Source organism: Syngnathus floridae, chromosome 16 (genome assembly GCF_059516105.1).
Source record: "Syngnathus floridae isolate MCC-2025c chromosome 16, RoL_Sflo_1.0, whole genome shotgun sequence".
Lineage (NCBI taxonomy): Eukaryota > Metazoa > Chordata > Actinopteri > Syngnathiformes > Syngnathidae > Syngnathus > Syngnathus floridae.
In genome coordinates this window covers 10,229,062-10,253,204 of record NC_142428.1, presented here as the reverse complement: position 1 = coordinate 10,253,204, position 24,143 = coordinate 10,229,062, and the positions used below count along the sequence as shown (strand labels likewise).

Sequence of the window (24,143 nt, the reverse complement as noted above, 5' to 3'; positions counted from 1 at the left end):
TTATAATTTAGAGGACGGGGAAACATTGAACGAACAAGTGCTGTTCAAATCAAAAGTAGCCGTTAAGGGTTAACCCTTAACGGCTACTTTTAATTTAACTAAATAAACGTTTATTGAAACGAAAGACACTTGTAGGTTGTTACGTGTTCGCGTAATGTTGCGCCTCCGTGTCCGGCGCGATAATCAGTCACGTCGTGGTGTAAGAGTTTGCTATGCCTGCAATGGAATGGTCGATATGCACTTAGTACCGCCCCTCTCTCGAGCCCCCAAACAAACACCCTGAATTGGTCTAAGAAAGTTGACGCTGGTTACGAGCAGGTGAAAATATTTATTTCATAAAACAGTTACATTATTATAATTTAGAGGGCGGGGAAACATTGAACGAACAAGTGCTGTTCAAATTAAAAGTAGCCGTTAAGGGTTAACCCTTAACGGCTACTTTTAATTTAACTAAATAAACGTTTATTGAAACGAAAGACACTTGTAGGTTGTTACGTGTTCGCGTAATGTTGCGCCTCCGTGTCCGGCGCGATAATCAGTCACGTCGTGGTGTAAGAGTTTGCTATGCCTGCAATGGTCGATATGCACTTACTACCGCCCCTCTCTCGAGCCCCCAGACAAACACCCTGAATTGGAGGTATCTGAGGGCAAGTGAGTCTGATTGCAAAACGCAGAAGCGTAACACTCCTCCCACACCCTGCTAAATCACACTCCGCCCCTGCTCACACAACGCCCCTATGCCGAGGGAAAGGTGGAGCGCCTGTAGACTATAAATGTCCCAAGGCTGCAGGGACGCCTGTTGGAGTGACACGGCCACCACAGAAGCTCACAACACAGACCCAGGTTTCTTCCTCAAAGTGTGGTGGCACCATCATGCCCTGGCTGCTCTCATCTCCACCGCATCCTTCCACGCTGTCCCCATCCCAGCGACACTGTGAGCGTACCGCCTTCGCCTTCTACTGCGCAGTGCGGGACCAACTTCCAGCGTGGCTGTTGGAGGATATGCGCAGCATGGAGGTGTTCCTGTGGGATGACGGCCACCCGCGCGCCTTCTCGCCCGGAGATGCACTTATGTACGCGCTGGTGCACGACCACCAGGACTATGCACGCTATCTCCTCCGCAGTTTCTCTGTCAAGGCACTACACGTGTCACAATGTGGCATATGCCAAAGCAGCGGGTCGGTGCATCTGCACGTGGCGGTGCGTTACAACCGGACCGCCATCCTGGGATTGATGGTGGACTTGGTGAAGGAGTCAGCGCCTGAAGGATGGTGTCAAGAGTACCTGAACAGCTGCGGAGGCTGTGCGCATGGAGCAGATGCAGGGAAGACACCGGTGCAGTTGGCAGTGGAACTGTCACGGGCTGACTGTTTGCTGCTTCTCCTGGCGCACGGAGCACGGCCGAATGCTTTGGATGCGGCACTACTGCGACTCGCCGCATCTAGTGGGGCCGAGCGACGCGATGCCCAGCACTGCTTGGAGCTGCTTTTGCTTTTTGCACCGGAACCGGTGGCACTGTGTCGCCTGCGGGATGAACCGCAGAGATGGCAAAGCCTCCTGGGGCGGAATGTGTTTGGCTGGTTGAGCGGTTCAGCTCCGCCGCCACTTCTGCTTCAGGCTCTCAGGACCATAGCCCAGGCTGTCCCAGGTCAAATGAGCCTGTTGCCCACTTTCCTGCAACCGCACCGTGAATTGAGATTGGACTTTCCCTTACCGTGGAAATAGACTGAAGCATGATAGTGTTTGTGATGTCAAGGATCTAGGAGCTATGATCCACGACTCCAGACCATGAGCCCATGTACATTTTTGAGTTTGATTGTGTATTAAGGTGAAGTACACTCAACTGACACTGGAGTCAACAGCTTTGTGTTTAATATGTTCATGGGTGAGTTTCCAACCAATCAACACACAGTACAGTAAAGTGCAACTTAAGAGTCAAGTCTGTCAAGTCTGCCAGAAAATATCAAAGTTCTCCAGACTGGTTAGTCATGTCAGCTGATGTCAGCGGATGTGTCCACAGGACATATTTGGTTGGTTGACCGGTCTGGCCCTGTCAAATACTATCGCTTCAGGATGTCACGACTTTAGCTTAGTCTGTCCCTGGTCAAATGAGTCAGCTACCTGCTTCCCAGTAGCCACCTGATGAGCTAGACTAGATATTCTGTTACTGTGAAAACATACTGTGGTGTTTTGTGACAAGGTAAATAGTTCAGATCCTTGAGTTTGGACAATGAGTGCATGTATATTTTTGTGTTTTGATTGCGTAATAAAATGAAGGCCACTCAACTGAAGCTGGACTCAGCAGTTTCTCCAAGAAACCAACGGACATCCTTGCCCTCCTGGGGGTTAAGATTAGAGCGTGTCAATAATATATGTCAACTGCAGGAGACATTTCTGTGATTTAGGGCTATATGGATAAACTTGACTTGGCCTTCACAATTGACTAAAGTCCAGGGCATATGTCTGAGTCCCAGTGAGTACCAAAATCAAATCTGTCGAGTGTGTATGAAGTTCATCACAAGGAATATCGTAAGGTGGAAGATTCCTTATCCCCCTTAGTTCTCGAACACAGTGGCACTAAATATCACTTGTGTCCATCCATCCACTGGTGTCAAGAGTTTCTGCGAGAATCTAATTCCACCACAGGTGAGTGAGGGATTAGTTCCTGTTCCCACTAGAGTTTTTCCACCATCATTTAGAGCCCTTCAAAACACAATCTGGGTGTCATACTTGTCTTAGTTGTACAGTACTACACGTACAGTTGATCAGAGGCCATCTTTGACATCCGTTGGCCCAGTTTGGAAATAGTTTGACCAAGTTCAAGCCATTGCTTGGCCTTAAAGTTCATCCTTGTAATGTGAAGGAACATCACACTTGCTAGGAAATAATGTCAGCCGCCAGGTCAGTGTCATTCCACAAGGTGTTAGAAAAAAGTGACAATTATCTTACACAAGTCAGAGGAGTTCCCACTCGTCGTCAACATCGTCGCCGCCGGAAGGCGTGGGACGTCGGGACGTTTGTGGAAGGCGCTTTGTCATCCGGCGGGCCAGTCCGCCAATCCCAGTCACCGCCCACAGGTCGTCGTCAGGAGTGACTGCCAGGACATACGAAAAGAGCGAGGAGACCGCCTTGAAAGATCCAGGGTGAAAATTTTCCATGAAAAGTTCATGTGGGCAATTTGGAAATAGATACTGCCTTGTGGTACAGTGACAACAGGTGTTAACTGGAAAATGTAAATGCAGTTTATTATTATAAATGTCCATTAATTCCTATGGAGAACTTTCGACTTCGACATTTCACAGAATTTTGCCACCCTCGTAAGAACCGAGGACAAAAGCAATAAAAATTTGCTAAGCACCTTAGAGACCAAGAAGACCAAGTAGAAAAGTACAAAACCACACTTACCAGTCAACCAGTTGGCATTTCCTGGTATCTTCTTCCAGTAGTCCCCAGCTGGGTTTCTATCAGAGACGCCGTAACGTCGAGCCAAGTCTCCATTGACACATCGGACCCAAACTGTCCGACAACTGAGAACCAGCTGATTGACGCTCAGACCTGAAGTACAGACAGACAGTTGAGGTTCGGACAAAGAATCATATACAAGCTGAGTTGAGAACAGACCTGGCACGAGGTCCCAATCTGTCCCAACAGGCATCTCATCGCTGAGTCCCATCCGAACAAAGACGGCACCTCTATTGTCCACGGCCCACAGATGGCAATCGTTTGGACTTGTCTCGATACTAACAAGCTGGACTCCAACGGGCTGCAAGGAACACGATTACCTGGACAAGCGCCTACATGCGTGGGCATTCTGGATTTGTAGTACTAGGTGTGTGTGTCATCTACTCTGGTGGTTTTAGATCTGTGGTACATCTGTAGCCAGTCCTAAAAAATGTTACCTGGAGAGGCACTCTTGGACAAGTGGCTCCAGATATGGATTGACAAGACTGGTTGGAAAAGTTTTAATGTGTGTTACCTGGACAGGGGGTTCTATGTGTATCCAAGCAGGAAGCATCATGTTAGGGTTCAGCGGTTGGGTTCCGACGCGGAAGTAGACCAGTCCTCGACTGTCGAGAGCCCAAACGTTCTGGCTGCCGCAGCTGATGCTCACCAAACGTACACTTCCTGTCTCGAACACACACAATACTTGCATGCATACAATAGTGGACGTGTGCTATCGAGCCAAAGATGTGAATCCAGAGTTCAAGGCTAAGGTGGAAAATGAGTGCAGCAAGAGCATCTGCACTTTCAGAGCAGATTCCAGGTCAGTCTGTTTTTGGGAGAACAGACTCATATTTCAAAGCTGCCCCACTAACCTTTGACGACTTCATACTCACTAATCAGCACAGGTCGCTCAAAATGTTAACAACAGAAAACGTTAACTCCACATCACAGCAATCCGTTAAGTGGATAGAAATAAAACGATGGAGGTTAAATGTACCGCATTTGTTAGCTTGTAACGGTTATATTAGCTCATAACAGGCATGATAGGAAACGGTAGGATGTCACAGACACATTAGCAAGGAACTAACATATTAGGCAATGTTAGCTGGTAATAATTAGCACATAACGGGCATGCAATCCTATGGGAGCTCGGAACAGACATATTGTTAACATGGGATGTGTGTTAGCTTATGAGAGGTACCTTAGTACTAATGGCATGCTAACCAATTTTAGCTCATAACACACAAATCAGAAAATGTTAGCAAGTCACAGATCCATTAGCAACTGTTAAACTCTATCAGGCCCTTACAAAATGTTAGTCTCTAAATGGGATATTAGCTAATGTTTACTAACAGTAAATTATAGTGTTCACTTAATTAAACTAAAAATATATACATTATATTTAATGGTGTGCCTAGAGATTTTTTGAATGGAAAATACAGCATATCCTTCGGTTCAATAAAAGTTAGAAAACACTCAGCTAGATCATGTCTGTCAGTCAGCCAGAGACATAGCTGTGTTAGCAAACGTTAGAACAGGGGTCACCAACCTTTCTTAAACCGAGAGCTACTTCCTGGGTACTGATTAAGGCAAAGGGCTACCAGTTTGACACATACTTCTCAAATAGCCAATTTGCTCAATTTGGCTTTCACTATGTGTTATTATTGTCATTTGCAGTTCACATGTAAATGTGATTTTAACAAGAATAGCAAAAATACAGTTAAACCTTGGTTTCTTACCACAATCCATTCTAGAAGGCGGTTCGAGAAGCGAATCGGTTGAGTTCCGAATCTATTTTTCCCATTACAAATAATGGAAATTTTTTAAATCCGTTTCAAGACCAAAAAAAAAAACAAAAACGCCTTTAAGCATTTTTTCATTTGCGCATATTTGTCTGATCGCACAACTGCAGCGCACCGCCCGCCGAACGCGCAACCGTAGCGCGTCGCTCACTGCGCAACGGCACCGCGCTGGTCGCATTATTGTGACAGAGCCGTCGCTGAAATTTAGAAAATATTTTTAAAGTCCTGATGTACTTTCCAAAATTTTAATGGACCTTAGTGCGCAGGGAGCTTAATTTGGTCCGATCGCGCAACCGCAGCGCGGCGGGCGCTGACTCTCGCTTTGCTTTAAGAGCGTCTTTGTGTTTTAGGATGGCTTTACTGCTCCCACTTGCTTTCTTTGGAGGCATGATTAGGGGTTAATACAATCCTCAAAGTAACGAAAATACAATAACAACGAACGGAGTCAGTCGGCATCAGGGCCGCGCGGTCGGGTTTTCTCGGGTCTTCCCGGCTCATCTCGCGAGGTTCAACCACCGAATTTTGTTTGACAACCGAAGCAAAACAATCTGGAATTTTTTGTTCAAATTCCGATTTGTTCGAGAACCAGGACGTTCGAAAACCAAGGTTTGACTGTAAAATAAATAGCTGCAGCTCACTGACAAGTGGCGCTATTTGAGCTAATTTTAGAACAGTCCTGCGGGCGACTCATGCGGTCCTCACGGGCAACCTGGTGCCCGCGGGCACCGTGTTGGTGACCCCTGCGTTAGAAGGTTAACAGGCTTGTTCGGTCACGTCAAATATCTTCCAAAGATCAACGGGCTCCAACCATCTGGGGGCTGAAAGCTGACCTTGCGCCTGCGTCACTGTCACAGTCTTGGGGCGACATAAACAAGCGGTGGAACGTGTGACTTGCAGTCATGCGCTCGCTGATAGTGAGAAGGGCCACAACTAAAAACAGAACTGATAGAGCTTGTTATGCAACATTCAGCTGTTCATGTGACATGGAACAGCCAGGTGTGTGTACGTTTGTGTGTGCGTGTGTGTGTGTGTGTGTGTGTGTGTGTGTGTGTGTGCGTGCGTCAATCTACCCACATGATTTTTATTGTCGTTAAATGAACTGAAGCAAAGGTGATGAGATAGCTCTATGACGATTTCTGCCTGGTAGGTAATAAGTGACTAAACATCAGTGTGTCCAATGAAGTCAGACACACATACTAGGGCTGGGCGATGTGGACAGAATCCAATTTCTATATTCATGCCAGGTATCTGCATAACCATATATATGATGATGACGACGACATTGCTATGGGTACGGTAAAAACTAAAGAAAAACAAAAATGAGCTGTAAAAGACAACATGTGTTGTGGTAACAGCCAAAAAAGTCATCTACGGCCAGCAAAGATGGCGGGAACTTATCGGGACGACAATACGTACCAAGCTGATTGAGGTCCAGCGAGGTCCAGTGGAGACCGGTGGGACACGACGAAGACAGGGTGCGGATGAAGACCCGGCCGTGGACGTCCAGTCCCCAGAGGGCGTCGCGGCAAGCCGACAGCTGGGTCAGCTCCACCTGGCGGCGAGAACGGCGGCAGAACATGAGGACAGTATAGGCGCAAGTGCAGAACATCCTCGGGAAAAGGGGAGTGACCTCTGGTGGCAGCGTGACCGTGGACGGGCGAAGTTCTCCATCCTGGTCCCACACGCAGAACAGATCCTTCTTGCTCTGAGCCAACCACAGAAAGGCACCTGAAATGCACCCGCTGGCTGTCAATCAGTGCGAGCGACTTTGTGTGCGCTATTGTGTGTTAGTGAGAAACTTTGTTGTGCACGCCATCGAGTGATGTTGTTCTTTGTGTGTTGCTATGAGTGGCGTGTAGTCCAGGCCTCACCGTCTTTGTGGGGCAGGGCCGAGGAGGTAATGGAGCTCCACCTGGTGGCCGCCACAGTCCCTCTGGGCACGAGGTTCTGCCAGAAAGTTCCCACCAGGCCGCTGCGTGCCAAGTGCAACCGGTTGCGTCCAGATGCCACCCAGACGCCGCCCGCGTTGGCGCTAACCAGGCTGGGCTGGCGCTGCGAGTACTGAGACAAGAAGGCCACCACCCGCTCCACCGGTGCCTTTGTCACCGTGGCGACACTTTGCGTGGCGCTCAGGAGCGTCTGGAACAAGCTGCCTTGATCGAAGACCACATAGTCGGAAATGCTGACCTGAGGGACACCGCATTACAAACGCACCATCACATACCACCTTATCCAGCTCTGTCATCAAAGTTGCGACAGGCCAACTCCTACATAGGCGGCGCGGCATACCTGCCACCAGTGGTCGTCGTCGCCCTGCGGCCGCTGCGAGGAGACACCCGTCCTGAAGTAGAGTCTCCCATTGATGTCCAGCGCCCAGGCCGTGCCACCTTCGCCCAGCGTGATGCACATGAGCTCCACGCCCTGAGCCTCGCTGTCAGAAGACAACAGAGCGCACTGGATATGCTCTCACGTGCAGTTCAGCGACGCAACGTCAGCTTTAAGATAATTGCGGTAATATCGCAGTCATCACGATGACCGTCTGCAGGTCGACGTCGCGTGGGTAATGGTACAGCGAGCAGAACAAAATACGTTTGTTGTCTTTTTTTTTTTACCTGACGGTGTCGTACTTCCAGGTGTCACCCAGGCCGCAGAAGCTATCAAGGCCTTCCCTGTAGAAGAGAGCGTTGTGCTCGCTCAGGGCCCAGACCACGCCCCCCCGCGCGCACACCTGACTGAACACGCATGGCACGTCCACCTTCACCGAGCGGGCGCACGGCCGGTCCACACTCAGGCCTGGCGCAAACGAGCGTGACGAGAAGGTGAGATGAAGCGGATTCAGGCGATGCCCAAATGCTCAACGCCAAAGACGGGAAGTTACCCGTCTGGAGGTACAGGTCCCCGTTGGTCCCCACGATCCAGGCCGCGTCATCGCCGAGGGCCACGTAGGCCGTCTGCTTAGCCGCCTTGTACCAATGACGCTTGCCATGCGCCGAGACTTTGGCGCAGGCGTATGCTGTCATGCTCTTCTGCTCCACCTTCCACAACAGGTGACCTAGCACGAGGCCGCTTATGTTTAGCTGAGCGCTGCTAACACACGCGCTCACGCAAGGGCTGGGCTCACCTGAGGGAGAGAGCGCCACCTGGTGAATGTTGTCCTCAAAGCGCTGCCACTGGAGGCTGCTTCCAGGCAGAAGGCTGCAGTAGAGTCCGCCCTTGAAGTCCAAACACCACACGTACCTGCCGTCCACACACGTAACATTGCATCACGTGCACACGCACTTGCAGCTACACACGCACACACCTGTCAGTCACGTGAAGACTCAGTATTCCACATGCGGGTCCAGAATACCCCATCCAGCTTTCTGCCAGCTAGAAAGACAATTTTTTTTTATGTGGGCAGTTGGGGATGGCGGGAGTCCCGTCTTCAGCTTCCCCACCTGTCTTTGCACTTCACAGCCATGCATGTCATGTTTTTTTTCTGTAAGGCTCACCTGCTCAGCTTTGCATCCAGGTCCGTTCCGAGCATTCCGCTGCAGCACTTCATCAGCCATTTGACTTTTAGCAGCGCCGCCGTGTTCCGCATCGGCGCCAGGAAGACTGTGGCGGTAGATGTCACCCTCCTCGTCATCACTGGACATGCTCGGCTTCTTGCCGGGGAGTCCGGAATTTCCGGTCTGGTCCATCACATCGGCGGGTGGCGCAGAGTCGTCCTCCTACAGTTGTCACGGACATTTGTTACAGCAATGGTTTTCTACGTGTTTAACCCTGTGCCACAGTCTACATATGGTAGCGCTCACCTGTTGAACCTCCGCTTGCATGGCGGGACTGAGGAAATTCTCATCCTGTTTGTCGGTGGGCTGCCGCTCCTGTCCTTCACGCTGCAAGTAGGAGAAGGTGCACTCCAGCAACATGTCCACGTTGGGGGTGAGGACCACCGTCTCCTTCTGCGAGGGCAAGCAGCTGAGGAGAAGCTGGTGTAAGACGGCAGTCACGGTAACAGGAAGTGGAGAGCGCTGCTGTCAACTGCAAACCTGGAATCCTCCTCCTGAGCTTCATCCTCCTTCTCAGTTCTGTCCCCGTTCTCCATTGGAGAGTCCTGTTTTGGAAGTTCCAGATCCCGGAGAGAGGGCCCACCGCCGCCGTCAGAACAGCTGCCGTCCTGGATTACAAACATGGACTCGGAGCACCTGCTCTCGGACAGGCGATTGCCACCGCCGCTGTCTGCCAAGAGAGAACAAAGAGTCGCTTTGTGAGCTGGCTCACTGTCGTGTGTGGAAGGCTGCCATGCGGTGCATTTGTTACAGTGCTTCCGCTTGCCTTGTCGTTGCCTCTTCTTCTTCTTCACCTTGACGGCTTTCACCACCAGCTCCTGCCACACCTCCTCCTGCCCCAGGGGAGCGCTGTAGCGGCGGGAGTCGGCATTGTTTCGGTGGAGACTGTCCCAAGAAGCGACTGAGCTGCTGCGGCTACGCGAGCAGTTGCTCGGGATGTCGGCGCCCTGAGAAAAAGCACAGGACGCTTGCTACGTCAGGTGCAGGCAAAGCTGGTGCATACAGAACTGGTACCAGTAAAATATCTGGCAGATGCAGAAGTAGCTTCACTCAAATAGTGTAAATAAATGGCACACATCAAATAAATTATGGAGTCCTCATCACCTCCTCCTTCTCCTGCGCTTCTTCAGCTTCCTCCTCTTCCTCAGCGAGGCTCCCGTCCCCCTGGCCGGCCCTGCCCTCCACAATGATGGCCACCGTCCTGATCGGCTGAGCCGTCTCCACCCAACCCGTGGGCGTGACCGCGTTGGCTTGCGGCGTCAATGGCGACGACAGACGCACAGGGTAGTGGGACGGTGAATGCGAGACGCCCTCCGGACCGTCCGACAGTCGAATGAGGTCTCTGTCTCCCTTCAGGACGAAGATCTCGTTGTCACAGCAGGACAGCGACACTATGTCCCCGCTGCTCTCCAAGGCGCCGACCAGCACCTGAACGCAGCGGCGGGAGAGCCCGATTACGTTTACGGCCCCCGTAAGTCAGCAATGACACGGCGGCACCTGGTTGATGCAGTCCATCACGTAGACGCTGTATTCGTTCCAGCTGAGGATCCAACCTTCCTTGAGGAAGCAGCTGAGCAGACCCAGCTGACGCTCGGATGGACGGTACGCCCCTACCAGACAAGGGCGGGGGAAGATCTCAAAGTGGGGAATCTGTCGGACAAACGAGTAAGACAAAACAAAGAGTCACCGGCGGTGAAAACGGCAGGAGCACTTTTGTCACAGTACCGGTTGCGGTACCGAAAGCAATTTCAAGTGTTTGTGTCAGCAGATGGAGCAGAAGCAGTGGCGGCGGTCCCATTAGTCATTACCAGGAGCAGTCAAATGCCAGCAAGATCAAGTATCAGAACGGGTACGAGCAGTCGAAACTGGTCTAAGTACCAGTCAAAACGTACCAAAGTGCCAGCAGTGGTAGTCAAGTACCACAAAATGATCAAAATCAATATCAGCAATGGTGGCAATGAATTGATACCGACGCCAGCAATAGCAATCACTACAAGTCCAATAGCAAGTACGAGTTGAACTTGGGTGGAAGTACCGGAGTGTTGAAGAACGCTTTGAGCAGTCTGGTGTCCACCACATGACCCGACACATCTGACCTCCACAGTCGAAGTCCCGGTCGGGCTGCGAACACTTGAAGGTCACTCTGCTTGCAAAGAGCCGGCAGGAAGCAGGCCCCGAACCTTCCACTACTGACACAAACACGTACGCACGTTTACTGTCCCCCCCCCAAAAATGACAACACACAGTCAATCATAGCAAAACTGCAAAAATTCCAGTAGAGCCCCGAGTGACACTTGAGGGTTACTTGAGACTTCATGACTTGTGTGACTTGTGTGCAACTCCCAGAGGAGGGAGGGAGAGAGGCAGGGAGCCAGGCAGAAGCACGCACACAAACGTACACACACACACACACACACACACGCGCACACACACACACACACACACACACACACACACAGACACACACACACCGCATCCTGTTCACGCAGCGTGCAACACGTGACCCTCACCTCTTCCTGGGTGTGGCACCGAGCTGCTGGATCTGCTGAGTGTGCGTGCAGTATAGCAGCGAGCGTTGCTGCGTAGACACCAGGAGAACCTGGTGACTGTAGTCCAGCTGCACGACGCCACCCGGTTCCTCCAACAAGAGCACTGGCGTGCATGTGGCCTGGAAAGACACGTGTACGGCGTGCGTCACGTCGCCAGATGCCAGGCGGAATACGAGCATCACTACTTGGCAGGAAACGAACACTAAATTTGCCATACCTTTAGCTTGATTCACACAAATAACAAACTGCATGTGGAGGACGAGCAACAGTGTTGATTTGTGAAACAAAAAAAAGATAAAATCATGTGACCGAAGACCCCCATGTGTGGCGCTTGGTGTCAACGTGGCGGCCTTGCGGTGTCACCTGATCGAGGTCCAGAGCGGAGAAGACCACGCGGCCTTTGTCGTCCCCCGAGAAAAGTTTCATGCCGTTGGTGCTCCACGCCAAAGACGTCACCGTGCCTTTGTGGAGGCCCACCACGTCGAAGCGCCGCAGCTGTACGCACACGCAAACACGTGCAAACTGATCACATCATTTCACGCAAGTGAAATCCCAGTGTGCGGCTTCGGGGCACGCAGCTCACCTGCTTGTTGCGTCCCGGCAACGGTGACACCAACTGGAAGACGGCCACTCGGCCTGAGGCCGTTCCCACGGCGACCAAGTCGTCGAAGCAACTCAGCAGCTTCACGGCCGTGATGGCGTCGCACTTTCCCTGAACACATGCACTTGTTTAAAAGAGCGGATGGATCGGAGCGCACCAGACAGGAAGACGAAAAAGAGCGCCACCTCCAGGCTGTACTTGTTCATGTGAGCAAGGCGACGGCAGTAGAGATACAACATGCCGATGCTGCTGCCCACCGCCACAAAGTCGCGGCTGCTGTCTACCGCCGTCAGGTAGACCACCACCGAGCGGAATCCCCGCTGAACCTGCAGACACAATTTACAACGCTGCTAATGCTTCTGTGCCCTGTACATAGATTGTACATTAGTTCTTGTCCAGTCGACTCCGCCATACTCACGGTTTGGCGCAGAGTTTTTTTTTTTTTTTTGTCAATATATCAATATTATTTAGATTTGTTGTTTCTGGTTTGTTTTCTCTATTTCTCATTCCCCCAATGCATTTCATTCCAGTTAAGGACGGATTTCCCCTCTCCCAGCGACTAGGTAAAGTCCACTCTATGCCACTTTACTCATGGCCTCATCGTGTAAAATATGTGCACAGGTGTTTTACTTTGGCTGGGATGGCGTTCAGCAGGTGCTGGAGTGGGCTGAATTCCCTCAACACGGATGGCTGGCTCTCCATGTTTCCGTTCTGTGGAGGAAGAACAATTTCATTTCTGATCCCAAAGCCATATTTACAAGTGTTCAATAAACAGCTACATTCTTTAGAAATACACTGTCACTGCAACAATATGATACCAAAACTATTGGAAATTTTGTTTAAATTTCAAAACCAAGACAAACACAATGGAGCGTTGAATTAAAACTGACGCACGCACGCAGGAAGGCAGGCGAGCAAGCACGTACACACATGTACACACACGCACGTACACACACACACACACTTCTGTTTTGAGCGAGCCTGTCCGAGCACAAGCTAAGCTAACGGCCGAGCAATAGCATGGCGAGGTAACAACATTGACAACGGAACAAAATGTCACACTCAGTCTAATGTCGCGTGGAACGCGTCGTTCGGTTGTGCGTCCAGATGTTATTCATCCCAGCAGCTGGTGGATGGTAAACAGAGGCGACATCGCCCTGTCAGTCTGGCAAACGTCATATTGTTGTCGTCATCTAAATGCGTCCGTCACCCGCTACCCGCCATCTGGTGTGTGTCGTCATCCCTATGCGCTATTGTGTTTTTGTTCTTTGTAATTTTTCAGTCTAAATGTATGCGATTTGATTACAATTGAGCAGATCAATCTAGACTTTAAGGTGTCATGTGTTGTTTTATGTAATTATGTCCACATTCAACCGGGATGAAATTACGTCGAAAGACTTGAATGAAAGGAAAATGGGCTTAATAGAAAACCTGGATTCAATAAACCAAAAAGTGGCGTTTCCGACTCAATAATATAAAAACTAAAGCCACTCCAGCAAAAAGCTCAGACACTTTTTGATACAGCAACATCAAAATAATCGATAATCGATTTTTTTGGGCACCGTTATGAAATTGTGTTAAAAGCTTTACGTGAAAATACATTCAATGGGTTGACATATGCTATTTTTTGTCATTTCTTTTTAATTGGTAAAAGTAAAAACACATAAACCCGCAATGAAAGGGGGGTGTATTGCAATACAGAGTGGAAGTTCGCCCCAGAATCCAGTCCGGACATTTCGCTTCTCGCCTGAAGCGGCTAGGCGAAGGCTAAGCTAGGCTAGCTCAAAACTCCTCTAAGGTTCGGTCATCTGCTCCCTGTTTTTTCTCCTTTAGGGTTCATGTTGTTCTTCGTATCAGTAAGGCATTTGACTTCCAAACACGCACATATTCTCTGCGCGCGTCGATTGATTTAGTCGTGTAGCGTTACGATCGCATTTACTTTAAGGCGCAAACTGGATTCCTGTTAGCGGTTTAGCTAGCAGCAGCCGCGCAGCCAAAATGGCGGACAACGAGGATGAGAGCGGGTCCGGGAGAACAATAACAGCCGCCGAACCCTCTTGCTCCCCAGCTCAGACCCACGCCGCGGACTCCACACAGCCCGAGAATGCCACTCTGCCGCAAACCGTCGCCCCGAGCACCGATCCGACCGAGAGTACCCCCGCGGCGACGGTCGAAGAGCGCGAGGAAAGCTCGCCCGCGGTCTCCGGCGAGCAGAGCGACCGTCCCGTGGACCTGCCCGAGGGAGTCTCCGCTGCTGCCCCCGCGGTCGGGGAGTCTCAGCTGGTGGACTTTTTACAGGGAGAACAAAGCATCCTGGTGGACGAGTTGTCCAGCTTGGCCGCAGACATGAGCAACACCACAATCATCTACGTGCAGCCGGACGGCAGCCTCATGGAGGGCTCTGGGCTGACCGCTGAGGAGCAACAGGCTCTGCTGGAGCAGCTCAGCAAGCAGCAGGTGGTTCAAGTGTCCGACAGCGAGGCCGTCCAGCTGCTCCAGCAGAGCCAGGTTGTAAAGAGCAGCCTCGTCCACAGCGTGGCTCTCAATCCCAGCCAGCTGCAGCAGGTCATTAGCCAGGTGAGCGGCAAGAGCCAGCAGCAGGTCCAGATCCCACAGCAGCCTGTCCAGAAAATAGTCCAGGTCCAGACCCCACAGCAGGCGGTCAAACAAGTAGTCCAGGTCCACACACCACAGCAAGTAGTGCAGCAGGCGGTGAAGCAGCTCGTCCAGGTCCAGCCTCAGCAGCAGGCGGTAAAACAAGTAATCCAGGTCCAGAATGCCTCCCAGCATCTTAAGACCGTTGCCCAGCAGGCTGCGTTGCAGGGTGGCGGAAGCAGCGCAAGCACTGTCCACTTGACTCAATCCAAGGTAAACACACAATACATAACGACATGACTGAACCTACCAAAACAAAGTATAGGTCACTCCCTATTTTCAACACTTTGTTCCTAGTTTGTTTCTGGCTTTCTCTACACTTTGATAATCAGAAAATTCCAGTGTCTGGCCCAAAAGCAGAGGAAATGTGCTTTTTTGGAAAAAAATATGTCATATGCAACTAAGAGACACCTTGAGAGTGATGCTGACTCTCCACATGGCTCGAGTTGAGCATCAGTGGCTCTTTTCGAGCTGTTCAAACTTCTCTCCAGGAAACGTGTCATCTTTTCTCACAATTGCACTCGTTTGACCGCCTACGATGGCATGCGATGTTAATGTTCCTTTCATGCCCGCAGCCCGAACCAGTCAGGATCCAGATTCAGGCTCCTCCCAAACAGGAAGTGAAGCCACGCCCCACATCCCAGCAGCACATCAGTCAGTCTGTCAATCAACCGCAGGTGACCCTGTCGACCAATGGCACCACTCAGATCATCCACATCCAGCCGATGGTGGCTCAGCAAGGCCAGCAGTTATTCTTGCAGCAGAACTTGGGCGACGCCCCCATCCAGTTGCTTCTCCAGAGTCCCGCCCCTGTGGTGGGATCTTTGCTCCCAGTGGTCCATAAGCTGCCAGCCCCCGCGTCCGCCGCCAAGACGCCGCCCGCCGCCACCCCCATTGTTAAACTGGCCAACGTGTCTCTGCTGAAACCCCCCGCCAACGGCACTGCATCATCCCCCAGTAAGTCTCCGGTCAAACAGACTGCTGCCCTGCCAGTGCAGGCCAGCCCACCTGGAGCAGGCCCACCAGCCCCGGTCGCCTCCACTACAGTCAAGGATCGAGACAAAGAAAAGGTGAGGAAGCAGAAGAAGAAAGATAAGAAGGCGGTCAAGGTGCAGACCAGGTCGGGCCGGGTCTCAAGACCGCCTAAGTATAAAGCCAAAGACTATAAGTTCATAAAGACAGAGGACCTGGCCGAGAGCCACCAGTCCGACTCAGATGACTACTCGGACATGAGCACGGAGGATGAGGAACGAAAGGACGGCACCCGAGACGCCGACACCTCGCTGACCTACAGCCACAAGTCCAGGGCCCACCCTTGCCAGACCTGTGACAAGGCCTACATCGGACTGGGAGGACTCAACCGCCACTACAAGCTCAACCCCAGCCACGGAGAACCTGAGCTGGCCGGTGATGTACCGCCGCAAACCGATCCTGATGATGGGCAAGTGCGGATGGTCACCACGGAAATGACAGCTGCGACAATGCCGAATGCCGCCACGGAAGAGGAGACTGAGGAGAAATCCGCTGTCACGGCAACCGACAAAGTATGGTGCTCATTAACTCAGAGTTTTGTTTTTATGAGCGCGACATGCTATTCAACTCCTTGTACTCTTGTGTGCATAGCTGACTGCTAATGAACATGACATGCTAATCATCTCGCCGATGGTTTGGTTACCTCCGCTGGCTAATAAGCCAACTGTCTCGTTGCCTCAGGAGCCGGGTCCGGCGGCCTCTGCCGGAGGATTTAGGGGCGTCCACCACCGTGGTCCGGGCAGGCCCCGCGGACGAGGGAGGGGGCGTGGGCGGGGCCGTTCCCTGGGGGTGCCACCCAAGGTAGGAGTCCTATGAAAGGTAAAGATATTTCAATAAAAAGCAGGTGGCTTACAAATCGACATGGACAGAAATTCGTTCAGGTGTCAGGCGGGCTCAGTCTCATGGGCCGGCGAGGACGCCCTGGACGGCCCCCCAAGCAAGTCGGCGGCACTGTGAGCGCTGAGCTGCAAGCTGAGAGGAGACGGGAGCGACTGCAGGAGGTTGGCGCCATTTTCGCTCGCTTCGGAAGCGTCTTCCGTGCGTTTCCATGACAGCCGCTTTGTCTGTCTGCAGCTGGTGGATCAGTGCGAGGACGAGGAGCTGATGGACATTGTTCTTCCCCGTCTCACCAAAGTCTTGAGCGTGTGGGAGATGCTGCTGGCCAAGGTAGGAACACAAAACGCACACTCCACTTGGAGTCTTCACCCCCATGTGGGACCGCCGCAGAACCTGGCTTGCTGGCCTTGACAATAAAAGACAAGCAAGACTCACTTCCTTTCATCAACAAAAGTTTGATAACAGCTTCCATCCTGGAGTTCTTAGCAGCGGAACAAACAAAATGTGGCGATGGTAAAATGAACAATTTGCAGATGTTTAACTAAGAAACACACAGCGAGCGACCTAGAGTCGGCACTCTGTCTAGTCATGCAGTAAATGTGAAGACCGAGTCAAGGTTTAGGCCTCAAAGTAAAGGTTGTTTGGCACATTCACGGCAAAAATGGCATCTCTGCGTATTGCAGGTGGAACGGACGGGTCCGCCTCGTACTCACTTTCCAGATGTTTACCGCGAGTTTGAGTCACTGCAGGCGCAAGTGAGGCAGGCCGCACAGGATTACATCGCCGCACCGCAAGGAGTCGCCGTGCCGCTGGAGGTCAGGAACATTGAGGTGAGAACTTGTGGAGGACCTGAAAAAGTCTCATGCAGCAACATGCAATTTGGTACATGCTAAAACTAAGTCATGGAAGACAGTGTAAGGGTGTTCACACAGATTTGAAAATGCACTTTGACCTCGTAGCATGAACTGTGATAAGCCTGTTTGGCACGAGGAAACCGGTCTGGCTAAAGCGTCTCAAGAAAGCACGGTCCCAAAAATACGGGAAATCTGTCTAATTGAATGGACGTGGCCATTTTAGGCTTTACTCTGGCTACGCAACATTTAGTAGTCGAGCCCACAGCGAGAAAGTGGTTGCCTGCGCTTTGATTTCTGATGCGGCCCATCTGCGCCACTAGGTGGCGCGCTCTCTGGGCATCCTTGACGAGGTCAATCGGATGAAAGTTCTCCCCGGCACAGCTTCAGCATCCGGGGTGAGCAACAAAAGTAGCCGCTACATGGAGGTAAGCTCCAGTGTGCTGCTCGGCCCATCCCCGCTTGAGCCCGTCCAGCTCCGAAACTTTGCCTGTGCTTCCCCAGAACTCCAAGATGCTGCCACCGTCCAAGCGCTTCAAGATGGAGAACAGCGTTCCTCTGCAGCACAACGGCATCGAGATTGCAGGTAAGCCTATAAAAGGGGGAGTGACTGGCGGATTGTTGCCAAGTTCAAATATTGACCTCTGACCCATCACACAAGCTGCAAGCTCCACCGCCCCTGTGGCCACCTCGCTGGCCCCCGTGACACCAACGTCGGCAACGCCACTGCTTCCCACCGAACCCAAACCGTGAGTGAAGCTCCCACAGCAACAACTCCCAAACATGACACATGTCAAAATGCCTGTTACGAACGTGCCTGCGTGCAACATTCAAGCAGACACCCACCCACACACACACAACTTCAAGAGTTGCCTTTAATGAAAATGTTGTGTTAAAGTCCAAAAGGGAAATGATGAAGGCACACTTGACATCAAGCAAATTGGCCAATAAGCAAATTTTCATGTTTAGCATCACAAATGCAGCACAAATTTGGATACTTGAGATAGAAATCTCCATGTTGCGGTGTGGATGCATGAGAGGGCAGTGGCAAACTTCACATCAGCCACCCAAGCAGAGACAATGTAGACTCAAAATTTAATGACCAAAATAAGGATTTTTTTTTTCAATCATATGCCCATTTTGTTGGAATAAAATTCTGAAAAGCCAATAATTTAAAAAGCGGTTTTAAGTTATAATTAATACAACTAATATTCCGATTAATCAGTTCGACCCTAAAGCAAAGAATGGTATTGTGTAAAGCAGTGGTTCCCAAAGTGGGCGGTACCGCCCCCCTGGTCCAAGTCCAAAGTCGAAGTCAGAAGTTCAAGGGGGCGGTAAGGGGGCGCCAGTCCGAAGTCTATGTAGTAGGAATTCACTGGGGAGCCAAGGGGGCGCTAGCCAGAAAAAGTTTGGGAACCACTGGTGTAAAGTTTTTACAATACAGTCCTTTTTCTTTTTAAAATTACAAGACACATTACAAAACATTTTTGGTGTAGTTTGGGGGGCTTGAGCGATTTGAGATCATTTGCATTGTTTTTGAGGAAAGTTGATTTGAGATGAAAGCAATTTGAGTTGGAGGTGATGGAATGAATTCAGCTTGTACCTCAGCACTCATCTTATTTGCTTCTTCAGCTCCGCCGGTCCCGCCCAGGCTCCTGCGGCTGCCACACCCATGGAGGTGACTACCGCTGAGCGGCAGGCAACAGAGGCTCCAGTGCCCCCGCCAGCAACAGAAAGCCCGGCTCCGGTAGTACCGGCCCAGGAACCCGAGAAGCTTCCGGAGACATGTCTGGTGCAGGAGGGCCAGGAGATCTACATCGAGACGGATGGCCTGAGCGATGCGGACGGTATCGTCATTGTCAACGGGCCGGATGGAACCACCATGCACATCCAGACTCCAGAGGGGGTCCCCCTGGAGGCGGTGCAGGCCCTGCTGGGTATCGAATCGGGCGACCCCAGCAAAGCAAGCTGAAGGGCCAAAGGTGGCCTTTGTTTTGGAACCTCCTGAAACACAAAGTGGCTCGGTGCCCAACTGCAGACTTTGCTATGAATTCTGCCATCGGCCATCTGGCGTGCTTTATTCTGTAAGGCTCCGGTAACAAGTCGGACGGACAATTACGGACCATCTCGGAAGAAAGCAAGCAGCTGATTTGCAAATCGTGGACCTTGTCTTGGAACCTTCCTGAACAAAGTCTGCAGTTGACAGTCAGGCTTGCTTTTGATCCAGAAGGTTCTCTCCAGGTGTGGAAGAAAGCAAGGCAGATTGGCCAAAGGCAGATTTTGTTTCAAATGTTCCTGGAACAAAGCGGCCATCTCGCCGGCTTTGTCTCACTCTTGAATTTTGTTCGTGAAACCTCTGGAACAAAACAAGCCAAATAGCCAACTGTGGACTTTGTTGCAGAATCTTCAGAAAAGGAGCAGCTGAGTGGCTAATCGTGAACTTTTTTTGTGGAGCTTTCTGGAGCGAGGCAGCAAAACAGCAAATCACAAACTTGGTTCCGGAAGGTTCTGTGGCCAAGTCTATGATTGGCCGTTCAGTTTGTTTTGTTCTAGAAGAGTCTGAAACAAAGCAGGCGAAACAGCCAAACGCCGACTTTGTAACTCAACCTTGTGGAACTCTCCCGTTAGTTCCTATTTATTTCTCATGTTCTCCTTTGCGTCGTAGCCCTCCGAGTACGACCACAAAGCAATCGATTGAGAAAAATTGATTTTTATGAGCTTGTTGTAAAAACTTTTTTTCATATTTGCCTTGTCAATATGTAGATAAATGTGAGAAAAGCTGCACTATTTTTACGACTGTTTGGATAGCGCTCGTTGGTCTTGTTTCCTGTTTTCACAATAAAAGCCATTGTCAACCGGGAAGGTGTCGCTGGCCCGTCTCCAGCAGGACCGCCTCCAGCGCTAGGCGGGCATGCGCCGGCACCAGCGGCTGATGGAGCCAGCACGAAATGTACACCAGGCTGAGGTCCGAGTTCATGTTGTGAGCCACTTCCTGGAGGAGGACGCGCTTGAGTCGCAGCTCTGACGTGAACGACTGCAGAAGGACGCCGCTCGAGGACGCTGGGGAGGGGGGGGGGGGGTGTTAAATGACCTTCATGGCCTTTCTAGAAGCCCCTCCCACATTTACATTGTTGGACATTTCCATGGCAATTTTCACACAGCCTTCCCATGAAAATCATTTGAAACATCGCCCATTGGGTGGCGCTTTTCACCCTGCAAGGCTCATCGTTGCCTCTTTGAACACTGTTTCCACGTTTCCATTTTCCCTTCCACACATCTGATTCAGCAGATTAGCTGCGTAGAAGGCGCTCGTTACAACAATATACAACATATGGATCCACGTGAATTGTTTGTGAGAGGAGCCAGTGAAACCTCACCAAATTCTTTGGCATTCCAGCTGTGGAAGAGCGGAACTTTCCTTCCTTGGGCCCCGAACTGAAATTCCTCCAGGTCCACCAGTCCTCGTTGGGATGTCATCAGCCGCTCCATCTTGGTGACAATGGCTGCCTGAAAGGAAGTCGCGCGTTAGACCAAAACATGCTTGTGTTCCACTGAATTCCAATATTTTGGTCACCATTTTGTTGACGACGTCCTCCAGTTTGTCACAATCCTTCCGAAGCGCCAAATTCCCGACCACAAGATTCCCTGAAGTTCCAGCTGCCTCGCTGCTCCACGGAAATGAAGAGAGGCGCTAATATTAGCAGGCAAGCCGGTTAGTATACTACTAGACCAGGGGTCACCAACCTTTTTTTAAACCGAGAACTACTTCCTGGGTACTGATTAAGGCAAAGGGCTACCAGTTTGACACAGACTTCTGAAATAGCCAATTTGCTCAATTTGGCTTTCACCGTGTTATTATTGTCATTTCCGGTTCACATGTAAGTGTGATTTTAACAAGAATAGCAAAAATACAGTCAAACCTTGATTTTGACCACAATCTGTTCCAGAAGGCGGTTCGAGAAGCGAATCGGTTGAATTCCGAATCTATATTTCCCATTACAAATAATGGAAACAATTTTAATCAGTTTCAAGACCCCCCCCCCGCCTTTTAATCAGCATTTTTTCATTTGCACATATTTGTCCGATCGCGCAACTACAGCGCACCCCAGAACGCGCGACAGTAGCGCGTCGCCGACCGCGCAACTGCACCGTGCTGGTCGCATTATTGTGACAGAGCCGTCGCTAAAATTTAGAAAATATTTTTAAAGTCCTGATGTACCTTCCAAAATTTAAGTGGACCTCAGTGCGCAGGGAGCTTAATTTGATCCAATCGCACAACCGCAGGGCGCCGGGGGCTCACTGTTGCTTTAAGAGCGTCTATGTGTTTTAGGATGGCTTTACTGCTCCCACTTGCTTTCTTTGGAGGCATGATTAGGGGTTAATACAATCCTCAAAGTAACGAAAATACAATAACAATGGAGTCAGTCGGCATCCGGGCCGCACAGTCGGGGTTTCTCGAGTCCTCCCGGCTCATCTCGCGAGGTTCGATCTCCGAATTTAGTTTTACAACCGAAGCAAAAAATCTCGAATATTTTGTTAGAATTCCGATTTGTTCGAGAACCAGGACGTTCGAAAACCGAGGTCTGACTGTAAAATAAATAGATGCAGCTCACTGACAAGTGCCGCTATTTGAGCTAATTTTAGAACAGTCCTGCGGGCGACTCATGCGGTCCTCACGGGGGACCTGGTGCCCGCGGGCAACGTGTTGGTGACCCCTCTACTAGACTATGTTGACTGGCGTTTAGGAGCTTCATTTAGATTAATGTAGTGCTTTGCAGCAATCTGATAGCAGCTCTGTGCTGGGGAACTAGGTTAATGAGCTCTATTTAGACCTATTTAGTAGTGCTTTGCCAGAATCCAGTGCCTTAGAACCTTGTTGACATGAGTTACGGAGCTACATTTAGATCGAATTAGGCACAGGATTGAGCTCACCTGCTACTCCTGGCGTTGACGATGTTTGCTGCGATGGTGAAACCTTCGTCGTTGAGCTTCTCCCAGCGGAGCATCAAGTTGTGCCAGTCGGCTGCGTTGTCCTTCAGTTTGCGTGCACTCCCTGAGACCGCCGAGCACTTCCTCTTCACGTTGGTAACGTCGCCTGGTTCGGGTACAGACAAACCTTTTTGCTTCACTCACACGTGTGCCATTATATTGCAGCAGCGATTCCACACATCTAACTCTGTGGGGTTCACTTTGAACACTGCCTCAAATTAGTCGTCGCTTAAAAGAAGGCATTAAACTTCAGAAGCAATTATTTTGTTTATATCTTCAAAGGAAATTATAAATGGAGGAATAGAAACATTAGAAACAATAGAAACTACTACAAAAGATAGCTATCATACTGCAAAACAACTCGACTAAAACATACGTTTGTGCACCTACGTGACATTTGCGATCTTACTTGCGGCCTTCCATATGTTTGAAAATCCTAGAGACGCCGAACGATGACTTCCTGGATTCTTCTTTTTCAGCGGTGTCATGACCGTCCAATGGCCCGTTACCGCTCTCTGCTGGCGTTATACTAGGTTATTTCAGCGCTGTTGGTTTGCAAACCAAGTTGTGTGAAGGCGAAGGTGAAGGTGAAGACCTTCATACTATTGTTATTCCTGTCCTTTATTATTGTGTGATGGCGATGGCCTTCACACGTTATTCTACACCGTTCACTTTATTATTATTGTGTGAAGGCGATGGCCTTCACACTATTGTTATTCCTGTCCTTTATTATTATTATTAGTGTGAAGGTGAAGACCTTCACACGATTGTTATTGCTGTCCTTTATTATTAGTGTGAAGGTGAAGACCTTCACACTATTGTTATTGCTGTCCTTTATTATTATCATTATCTGCTGGATTCTGTCCACAATTTAGGGAGCGCGTTATCTGCGCCTCACGGCAAAAGCCTTTGCCAATCACCTGTTATCCAATTTACTCACTGCGTGCTCGTTTGATTTCTTCAGATTTAGGAAAATGCAAAGACACTGAAGCAGAAATTAGACTTACACAGATTGGTTGAGTTCAATCACAATTCTTGTTCAAAAAGCTCTGTTTTCAGGAAAGTACAATACAGCGCTGGGCCCTTCAAGAGCGGAAAGTTTCCATTCAGAAAAGGCAAAGTCCAAGGTTGTTAGATCAGTTTTATATTCAGTAGCACATTGTGGGCCGAGATTGATGGGTGATGAGTCTTCGGGGTGGGGCAAGTTCGAAGGAGAGTCTGCTTGCATGGGAGTGGTGCTGATTATGGGCAATTCGGTGTGGAGGTGGGGTTCTGTTGGTGTGTGTGTGTGGAGGGGGGGCTGTTGTCTTCCATCTCGTCTTTCGGCCTTGGCAATCATCTTTGGCCGAGTCTTTGGGTGGCTCCTTCTGGCACCTGCTGGTTTTATCTCCACGTGACCTTCCTGTGAACATTCTTCTCCAATCTTGGACATAGACTGTCGTACTGCTGGATTCTTTTAATTTTGTCATTTTGTACGAAATTATGTTAGCTTTTGGCTGTGACATCATTAATCTATTGCTGTTCTTTTGATACATCATGTCTTTGCTTATTCTTAGTTTAATCATGCTTCCAACCGTATCTTTTCTTTGTTAGGCAAACTATTTCCCTCTGTGCAGAGCGTTCAGTAGTAATCAAAAACTGGCGTCTAGCATTAGTCAAAACACAAGATACAATCAAGTACTGAACGGGCAAGACAACTCTGGTCGTGTCCATGATTCAGAGAAAAAACATCAGGCATGCATTACACAGTTCCTTAAGGGTCATTAAGCTATTTAGGCAATATATCAAAAGTCATTTGTTATTTCAATGTGCTCAGAAATATATCAGATCAT

At 50.1% G+C, this 24,143-nt stretch overlaps 4 protein-coding genes across 15 annotated transcripts; 2 read left to right on the top strand and 2 right to left on the bottom strand.

Annotated features, from left to right (window-relative positions):
* The first annotated feature begins 470 nt into the window (after positions 1-470).
* On the top strand, positions 471-2,291 carry ankrd9 (ankyrin repeat domain 9). Its single transcript, XM_088399962.1, has one exon. It carries the CDS (start codon positions 874-876, stop codon positions 1,723-1,725), a length of 852 nt encoding a protein of 283 aa, XP_088256088.1. The 5' UTR covers positions 471-873; the 3' UTR covers positions 1,726-2,291.
* On the bottom strand, positions 1,856-16,829 carry tecpr2 (tectonin beta-propeller repeat containing 2). Of its 8 annotated transcripts, none has more exons than XM_088399941.1 (26): positions 13,010-14,341; positions 12,578-12,658; positions 12,133-12,273; positions 11,930-12,058; positions 11,710-11,841; positions 11,308-11,591; positions 10,833-10,986; positions 10,295-10,447; positions 9,902-10,225; positions 9,564-9,744; positions 9,278-9,467; positions 9,044-9,206; positions 8,738-8,959; positions 8,548-8,615; positions 8,368-8,483; positions 8,125-8,298; positions 7,859-8,039; positions 7,536-7,677; positions 7,118-7,433; positions 6,877-6,974; positions 6,663-6,798; positions 3,977-4,125; positions 3,622-3,763; positions 3,406-3,555; positions 2,950-3,094; positions 1,856-2,877 (listed from the first exon to the last, which is right to left on the bottom strand). In XM_088399941.1, exons 2-25 carry the CDS (start codon positions 12,647-12,649, stop codon positions 2,955-2,957), a joined length of 3,957 nt encoding a protein of 1,318 aa, XP_088256067.1. In that variant the 5' UTR covers positions 12,650-12,658; positions 13,010-14,341; the 3' UTR covers positions 1,856-2,877; positions 2,950-2,954. The 8 variants fall into 8 exon arrangements, with proteins under 8 accessions (XP_088256067.1, XP_088256070.1, XP_088256069.1 ...); XM_088399944.1 differs by having other exon boundaries at positions 1,856-2,339; XM_088399943.1 differs by lacking the exon at positions 13,010-14,341 and adding an exon at positions 16,278-16,829 and having other exon boundaries at positions 1,856-3,094.
* On the top strand, positions 13,627-20,184 carry znf839 (zinc finger protein 839). 2 transcript variants are annotated; one of them, XM_088399951.1, is made up of 10 exons: positions 13,627-14,815; positions 15,178-16,146; positions 16,316-16,435; positions 16,516-16,635; positions 16,709-16,801; positions 17,155-17,301; positions 17,646-17,750; positions 17,827-17,908; positions 17,984-18,071; positions 18,955-20,184. In XM_088399951.1, exons 1-10 carry the CDS (start codon positions 13,946-13,948, stop codon positions 19,292-19,294), a joined length of 2,934 nt encoding a protein of 977 aa, XP_088256077.1. In that variant the 5' UTR covers positions 13,627-13,945; the 3' UTR covers positions 19,295-20,184. The 2 variants fall into 2 exon arrangements, with proteins under 2 accessions (XP_088256077.1, XP_088256076.1); XM_088399950.1 differs by having other exon boundaries at positions 13,629-14,815; positions 16,504-16,635.
* Positions 20,017-22,862, bottom strand: cinp (cyclin dependent kinase 2 interacting protein). Of its 4 annotated transcripts, none has more exons than XM_088399963.1 (5): positions 22,721-22,861; positions 22,255-22,417; positions 20,897-20,987; positions 20,700-20,829; positions 20,017-20,382 (listed from the first exon to the last, which is right to left on the bottom strand). In XM_088399963.1, the coding sequence occupies exons 1-5, from the start codon at positions 22,797-22,799 to the stop codon at positions 20,174-20,176; spliced, it is 672 nt and encodes a 223-aa protein (XP_088256089.1). In that variant the 5' UTR covers positions 22,800-22,861; the 3' UTR covers positions 20,017-20,173. The 4 variants fall into 4 exon arrangements, with proteins under 4 accessions (XP_088256089.1, XP_088256090.1, XP_088256092.1 ...); XM_088399964.1 differs by having other exon boundaries at positions 22,702-22,818; XM_088399966.1 differs by having other exon boundaries at positions 22,688-22,788.
* Between the last annotated feature and the right edge of the window lie 1,281 nt (positions 22,863-24,143).